The 8,464-nt window shown below is 40.4% G+C and overlaps 1 protein-coding gene across 1 annotated transcript in view; it reads right to left on the bottom strand.

The window, feature by feature from the left end:
* GREB1L (growth regulation by estrogen in breast cancer-like) overlaps positions 1–8,464 on the bottom strand; it is a 166,649-nt gene that overhangs the window by 43,047 nt on the left and 115,138 nt on the right. The window contains exon 15 of the mRNA XM_006901059.1: positions 5,416–5,608. Within this exon, the coding sequence (XP_006901121.1) occupies positions 5,416–5,608 (193 nt within the window). The remainder of the gene's footprint in view (positions 1–5,415; positions 5,609–8,464) is intronic.

Genomic DNA, 8,464 nt, shown 5'->3' with positions numbered 1-8,464 from the left:
TGGGAGGAGGGTAGAGAGAATAGTGCAACAATGAATGAGTGGAAGCCCAAAATCTCTGTAAATGTTTATGAAAATTAATAAAATATAATTATAGAAAGAAAAAGATTGGACAGTGTTTGGCTTTGTTGTGTATTTTGTCCTCTGAGTCATAGTCTACTCAATACAACGTAACAACAACTGTTCATAAAAGCTTCTCTTTTATGAAAAAACTAATTTGAAAAATGGAAGGCATCTATCTTTCTGTCTTCTTAACAGAACACACAGCATTTAATTTCTCTTCTTATGACTTAGTCATCACTATGAAAATGCATCACTATTTTAGGATATGACACAAGGATGCCCTCACTGGAATCTGAGATGTGTGACAAGTTACTTGTCCCTAAACGAAATAACTCTGATCATTAAATAAACTCGTGATGCCCAAGTATCTTTTAAAAAAATATTTTCTAGCTCCTCTTTTACAATTGTCCACATTCATTTCTGCTTGCTCTGCATTGCCTGAAGAGTTTGGTTTCACTGTAATTTGTTACTTACTGACATTTTTCTTTAACTATTTCCAACTCATTTCATAAAGGTAGTAGTAAGGCAGCTTTAAAAAGCAGGTTGTTGTTTTTAACTGTCAAGTCAACCCCAACTCCTGGAGACCCACAGATCGCCCACATGGAAGGCAAGAATTCTGCCACTGAACCTCCAGGGACTCCTTTAAAAGTAAAAGAAATTAGACAGTTTGAGAAAGGGAAAAATAAAGATAGGAGAAATATTATGAGGCCTGTAATAAAATCAATACTCTCAAATGTGCACACGAGGCATTCTGAAGGTCTGAGCTTTTTAGTAACCATTCAAAGAGCAAAAAGACTGTTGGCATTACTGTCCCTCAGAAGTTATTTTCTTCTACAAATTTATTCATACCAGATACGTTGTATGGTTTTAACTCTTGATTCTACTGAAGCTAACATAGCCAGACCCTATGAAAAGAGATGCACTCAACATAGATGAAGACCCAGGTTTACAAAAAGACATAGGCTAGAGTGTCCACAGCCACCCAGTGAGAACATGAACCGTGGAGAGTCACAGAAGGTAAGATATGTAAAGCAGTAAGTGTATCATAAATAATAACATGACTCATACAACTACAGGAGCTCACAGACTTAATGTTGAGCAAGAGAAGATACAAAGTAATACAGGCTGCATGACTCCATTTATAGGAAATTTAAGAGAGAAATTAATAAAATGGCAGAATAAATCTGTGATGAGAGGAGGTAGGGGTTAGCTCCTGTCAGGGGGTGCCTGAATGGGTGAAAGGGGTATTTCTAGGGTAAGAATAATGTTCCCTTTCTAATATGTGTGTTCAGTGTATGGAAATCCATCAAGCCATATATTTACATTGTTAATATAAAAAGAAAGGAAATTTTATGCACCCACAAAAATAAGATCAGGTGCCAACGAGTTAATCCTGACTCATGGCTGCACCACATATGCCAGAATCAAACTGCTTCAGAGGGTTTCCAGTGGCAGATTTTTCCACACAGATTACCAAGCCTTTCCCCCAAGGTGCCTCTGGGAACATAAACTTCCATCCTTCAGGTCAGTCACGAAGTTTGCCTCATCCTAGCTTCTAATAAAACTATTTGTTGCTGTTGTTGTGTACCACAGGGTCAGAACTGACCCATAGTTGATCCTCCAGCAGGTTTTCAGAGGCAGTTAACTGCATAAGGAAAAGACTGTCCACCCTTCTTCCGAGGAGCAACTGGTGGCCTTAAACCACATGCCTTCAGGACTGCAGCACAGCTTTTTTGCCACTAGGCCACCAGAGCTCCCTTAGTCTTGGAGGAAAAAAAATCATTAATGTTTATTTAAGGGGATTTATGTGGCTTAGTGGTAAAGAATTGCACTGCCAGCCCAAAGAAATGTGGTTCGAATCCATCAGCTACTCTCCAGAATAGGCGATCTTCTCCTGTCTCTGAAAATGACTGTTGTTAGGTGTCATCGAGTTGAGTATGACTCACAGAGTCCCTGTGAACAGCCATCTGAAACATGCCCTATCCTGTGCCATCCTCATCACCTCCAAGGCTCTAGAACACATTGCTGAAGTAACATGTCAATGTATCTCGTTGGGGAGGGTGTCTTCTTCTCCTTTGCTGACCCTTAATATTTCCACGCATGGTGTCTCTTTCCTAGGAATAGCCTTGCTTAGCTACATGTCCGATGTATAAAAGAGGAAATTTGGTCATCCTTGCCTCCAGGGAACACTCTGCTGCATGCTTTCCAGGATATATCTGTTTGTTCTTTTGGCAGTTCATGGGGTATTCAGTTTTCTTCTCAAGCACCACAGCTCAAAGGCATCAATTCTTCTTCTGTCATCCTTATTCATTGTCTAGCTCTCTGATGCATAGGAGGCGACTGAGAAGATCATGGCCTGTATCAGGTGTACCTTAGTCTTCAAACTGATATCATTGCTCTTCAGTATTTTAGAGAGGTCCGTGACTTCAGACTTGTCCAAAGCAATATATCTCCTGATTTCCTGACTGCTGGTACCAAGAGGTATTGACTGTTGATTTAAGCAAGATGAACTCATTGACAGAGTCAATATTTTCTCCATCTATTGTAATGCTGAGTTTTGGGCCTGTGGTGAGGATCATTGTCTTCTTGATGTTGATATGTAATCCATACTGAGCACTGTAGCAGGCGTTTCATATCCTCCTCACTTTCAGTAAGTAAAATTGTGTTATCATTATAACAGAGGTTACTGCCTCATCATAGAGTCCAGCTTCACGAATGATATCTCAGCATACAGATTCCTTACCAAGGTGAGCGGTGAACCCAAAGGCTAAGCATCTCTGGAAGTGTGAATCTATCAGCAACTCTTGGGTAGACAGAATTGACAATCTCCACCCATTAAGATTTACAGCCTTGCAACAATGAATGAATGGAATTCCAAAATCTCTGTAGATGTTCACTGACATTAATAATAATAAAAATAATAATAACAAAAGATTTAAAAAATAAGATTTACAGCCTTGAAAACCCAATGCAGGTTGCAAAGACTGGAAGTTAGCTGCAGGTCATGAGTGAGTTAGTCCTTTAAAAAATCTCATTATAATCCTTTTCCAGTTCATGAGCATAACAATTGGGTGTTCATGCTTCTGTATGACATGTGCCACCACTTAAACCTTGTTATGACATAGGCACATTACCCGTCTGACGTGAAACCCCCCCCAACTCATTATGTACACCAGTGTTCACAGCAGCAATGTTCATTGCAAGAACACAGAAACAGGCAAGATGTCCAACTACAAATGAATGGATTGAGAAGTTGTGGTGCATTCATACAGTAGAATACTACAATCCATTTGTAAATTACTACATAACTTGGGAAGGACTTGGGAGCATTATGCTGAGTGAACTAACTCAGTCCCACAACGACAAATGCTGTATAAAACCACTGCTGTAGAATGAGAATGAGGATCCAAGGCAGGTGGGGTGGAGATAGAGGGGTAAGGATGGAGGGATAAGGTGTTAATCACAGGGTTGCACAAGTCAATGGGTGGTCGGGTGAAGGAAATGGGAAACATCTTTTGTGAAAAACAATGTATTCAAACTTTGTAAATAAATCAGAATAAAATAAAATTTAAAAAAATCTCATTATATGGAATGAAATACAATGTAAACGAAAGACTGTCGAAACACAATGTGTATGCACGAAACATGCAATATATAGGAAAATAATAAAAAATAGCAGTGTAACCATTCCCTGTTTTAATCACAGTGTGACGATAATAGGAAAAATGAAGTTGGCCTAGTGGTCAGAAGCTGCATGGCAATCCTGAAGGCACTGGATTCAAATCTGCCAGCTGCTCAGTAGGAGAAAGGTGGATAATTTCCTCCCTCTTAATTAACGGCCTCTGAAAAACTTAATGAGGGGTCAGTTATGGGTTGGTTCTGACAAGATGGTATATAACAACAACAACAAGAAGAGAGATCATAGGAGTAACAGTGATAAAGGTCAGTAAAATTTAAACATGAGACGGTTTAAACTCATTAAGAATCTATCCAAGAAGATGACAGAAGTTGCTGCTTTTAGACTGGAAGTAACCAATATCAGTAATAATTTAAAGTAAAAGAGATGGTCCAGATCATGGATGATGATATCAGTTAACATACTTTGTTTGTTAAAAGCTATGTTGGTGCACACCTGTCTTTATCGTGGCTTTGTTCACAATAGTAAAGAGTAGGAAACAACCCAAGTGCCCATCAACAAATGAATGGATAGAGAAGCTGTGGTATATTCACACAATGGAATACTATATGTTGCATTGAAAAAAAGGAACTCATGAAATATTATACAAAACTAGTGACCCTGGAGGACATTATGCTGAGTGAACAATCTCAGTCACAATAAGACAAATGCTGCATAAAGCCACTGTTGTAAAACGGGACTGACATTGGGGTTGGGGAGAGACTGAGAAAGATGGGATAAATAACGTATATGGCATTGAAAGAGATGAGGGGGAGACTCTTTAAAAGGGATATGTGATTAGGTATTTTTATTATGACAGGAGTCCAGAATGAGGGCAACATAGTGGAGTGGACTTGGTGGGAGGGACTGTATAACAATGAAAGAATTTTTCCTTTTACTTTTCAAAGAGAAGAGCAAACAGGGGAGAGGTGGGCAGAGAGAAAAGTGCAACAATGAATGAATGGAAATCCAAAGTCTCTGTAAACTTTCATTAAAATTAATTAATAAATATATTAAATAACCCACGTCAGATGAATAAATTTGTATACACATGACAGTCTGGAAAAGGACCACCTACTAACATTTCTCTACGACACTGCTCAACAGTCTTATAATAATCCACAATGACTGAGTTGATTCTGACTTATCACAATTTTATAGGACTGAGGTGAGTCAAAGGTAAGGAGTTGTGCTGCGAACCCCAAGGTAGATTGTTTCAATCCACCAGCTGTTCTGCAGAGGAAAGATGGGCAGTCTCTTTCTATGCAATTTATAGCCTCCAAAACCCCTCTGGAGAACCAGCTCTGAATTGGTTCTGACTTGATGCTACGTAACAACAGCCGACTTCTAGTACAGGGTTCCATGGCTGCCAATCTCTACAGAAGCAGATGACCTCATCTCTCTTCTACAGAGATGCTGGCAAATTCAAACTACTGGCCTGTCAGTGAGCAATCCAATGCTTCATTTATTGCACTAGCTGGGCTCTTTAATGTTACAGTACTTTAAAGTATTTTAAGTAAATTACAAGTGAAAAGAAGTAAGTAAATGTGAGAAGGTGAAGCACTGCGCTTGTCACACTTTTGAAATCTTGTGCAATCATTTACAAAGCCCCGTTTGATTCCAAGCTCCCACCCCGGCGAAGCCCGAGGATGTGACTGTTTGTCAGGACAGAGACTCACCATGCTGTCCAGGTGGACCCAGTGCACCTCGTTGCTACAGCTGATCCGGGACTGCTGGGACTGCAGCGTGTATGGGAAGGAGCTCACCTGGAGCACCAGCAGGTTGAACGCTTCCAGGACTTCTCTGCAGTTAATGATTCTGTCGGCTAGCCCATGACTGGTGTCGCTATGAGACAAGGAGCCTGAAACGACACTGAGCAAGTGGTGGAAACATGTTACTACCTCTTTGGTTAACTGGTTAGATGCAGAAGCAAACACTCATATAGGCAGACGCTGTTAGTTTTTATTTTCGTAGCTTTTAAAGGAAGCTCTGGTGGCCTACTGGTAACTTGAAAGCACAGGTTTAAATCCACCAGCTGGAGAAGGATGGGCAATCTCCTCTCATGCAATTTTCTGCCTTTGAAAACCCACTGGAGGGTCAGCTATGGGTCAGTTCTGACTCTGGTACATAACATGGAGCTTTTTAACTTTGGGAGCAGTAGGAACAACTGAAATTTGAATTAGAAGAGAAAAAAATGTAGACTCATTCTTCCCTACTTCATACTGCTTTCTGGGTTATACTGCCCTCCTTCCTCTACATTTTTCAGTTTACCTTAGATCATCTTAAAAAAAAAACACACACAACTCAACCTAAAACTGAAAAGAATCCACTTTACTTTGAAACTAACCAGAAGGAAGGACCTTCTCCATCAAAACACGGTGTTTCTAGAACCTTGTAGTGGCTGTGCCCCAAGGAGGCCCACCATGTAAACTATCCCATTGCTCCCTGCAAACCACCAGGTCCAGCCTGTCTACGATTGGGATTTCCTTATCTCTGGTGACTTTCAGTTCCTTTCTATTTGGATGTATCCAGTTGTGATGCAACTTCAAAGCCCCATAATTCCCCTATCTGCTACTTTAAATCTTCATGTCCTGGGGTTTTAAGTACCCACTGATTCAATACGTACCCTCAGGGATATCTAAACATTCAAGGATGATGTATTCAAGGTCAGTCTGCCACCTCTCCTCACAAAACACCAATAAAAATGGAACAAAATTTCTTTTTCTTTCCTCTATTCCTTTCCACCCTCCCCTGAATTTCATAAGTTATAGAAAATGTTATATTTGATTATGGATTACCAAACACATCCTGGTTTCTAAACAAGTGCTTTTGCAATTTCTACTGCAGAACCATAAAGCTTGCAGATCCCTAACCTTGATGTTTCCTTCAGAAAAGAACATCTAGAAATCTTTCTGATATTCCCAAATGTCTTTTCCCCTTCAGGGTGAAGAAGGAGCTCTGGTGGTGCAAGCACTTAAGCACCGAGTTGCTAACTGAAAAGTTGGTGGGTTGAACCTAGACAGTGCTTCCACTGAAAAAAGATGTGGCAATCTATTTCCACGAGGATAACACCAATAAAACCCCATGGGGCAGGTCTATTCTGCTGAGGGGTTACTGCACATCCACATCGACTCAATGGCTTCTAGCAGTCACAGCACCATGGTGAGGACAGACCTCGACATATGTCTATGACCATCTGCTTTTGCAGTCCACAAGGGCAAAGACACTGCCTCCCACCTCCACCAAATGATCACTCTAATTCTACTGGGGATCAAAAAATGGCTCCACGCATTCTGTTCTTTCATTAATAACCCCACTGAAGAAGTAAGGCATCCTCTTGTCTAAAATAGTCAGCTAGAGAAGGTTCTGGATCTGCTTGCAGGGCGACTATCAACTAAAGCAGTTTGGTCATGCTCGTGAAAGGCCAGGAAGAGGGCAAAGAGCAAGAGCTGACGAAGAGAAGAGAGGCAGAATGTGAGGAGGAGGAGGAAAGCTCGTGAAAGGAAAGCGCTTCTCTGCTTTAGGTGCTCATTAATCTCAGATTCCTTATTACTACGTGATCTCTGAGAACAGCAGAGTTCCAGAATTCTCTCACTGCCACTGAGCTGGTTCTGACTCAAGGCTGGTTCTCCATGTGTTTCCAAGGCTATAAGTCACACAAGAGAAGACTTCCCATCTTCCTCCCACAGAGCATCTGTGGGATTCGAACTGCCAGGGAAGCTCTGCCTTTCGGTCAGGAGCATATTCTCTTTGGACTGTGCCACCTGAGCTCCCTCTCTAGGAAGAGGCTGCCCATCTTCCCCTCCCAAGGAGCAGCCAGGGGTTCAGACCACATCTAATGGAAATGTCTAAATCTACCCACAAGATAGCTAAAACAAAAGCACGAGTAAAAAATATTTTTAAAAGTTGAGAGAGCAATGGATAGGAAAACTCAATATTGTGAAAAATAGCAATACCACCAAAGGCAATTTACACGTTCAATGCAATCCCAATACAAATCCCAATCCCAATCCCATTATTCAATGAGATGGAAAAGACAATCTCCAGTTTTCTTTGGAATGAAAATAAGCCCTGGATAAGCAAAAGCACTCCTTAAAAACAGAAATAAGGTAGGAGGCATCTTACTCCCTAATTTCAAACCCTATTACACTGCCATGGTGGTTAAGACAGCATGGTACTGATACAATGAGAGACACATAGATCAATGGAACAGAATTGAGAACCCGGAAATCAGCCATTTACCTATGGTCAACTGATTTTGGACAAGGAGATGAGATTAGTAAAGTGGGGGAAAGGACAGCCTTTTTAACAAATGCTGTTGGCAAAATTGGAAAACTATCTGCAGAAGACTCAAGCAATATCCACACCTCACTCCATATAAAAAAATTAACTCAAGGTGTATCATGGACCTAGGACTAAAACCAAGGACTATAAACTTCATTAAAGAAAAGTTTGGAAGAACTCTAGAAGTCCTAATCCAAAACATAAACAGTCTTCCAAGTATCCTGAAAAATCTACAACTAGGAGAAGATAAATGAATGGGACCTTCTAAGAATAAAATCCGTATGTACATCCAAAAACTTCTCCAATAGGGTAAAAAGGAAAGCCACAGACTGGGAAAAAGTATTTGGAAATGATATATCAAATATGGGACTTATATCTAAAATTTATAAAATACTTAAGCACCACAACAAGATAAAGGTAAACAATCCAATTGAAAAATGGGCA

This window comes from Elephantulus edwardii, unplaced genomic scaffold, assembly GCF_000299155.1.
Source record: "Elephantulus edwardii isolate Elephantulus edwardi_28Jun2011 unplaced genomic scaffold, EleEdw1.0 scaffold00307, whole genome shotgun sequence".
Taxonomy (NCBI): domain Eukaryota; kingdom Metazoa; phylum Chordata; class Mammalia; order Macroscelidea; family Macroscelididae; genus Elephantulus; species Elephantulus edwardii.
The sequence above is the reverse complement of the archived record's forward strand: the minus strand, read 5'-3'. Positions and strand labels throughout refer to the sequence as shown.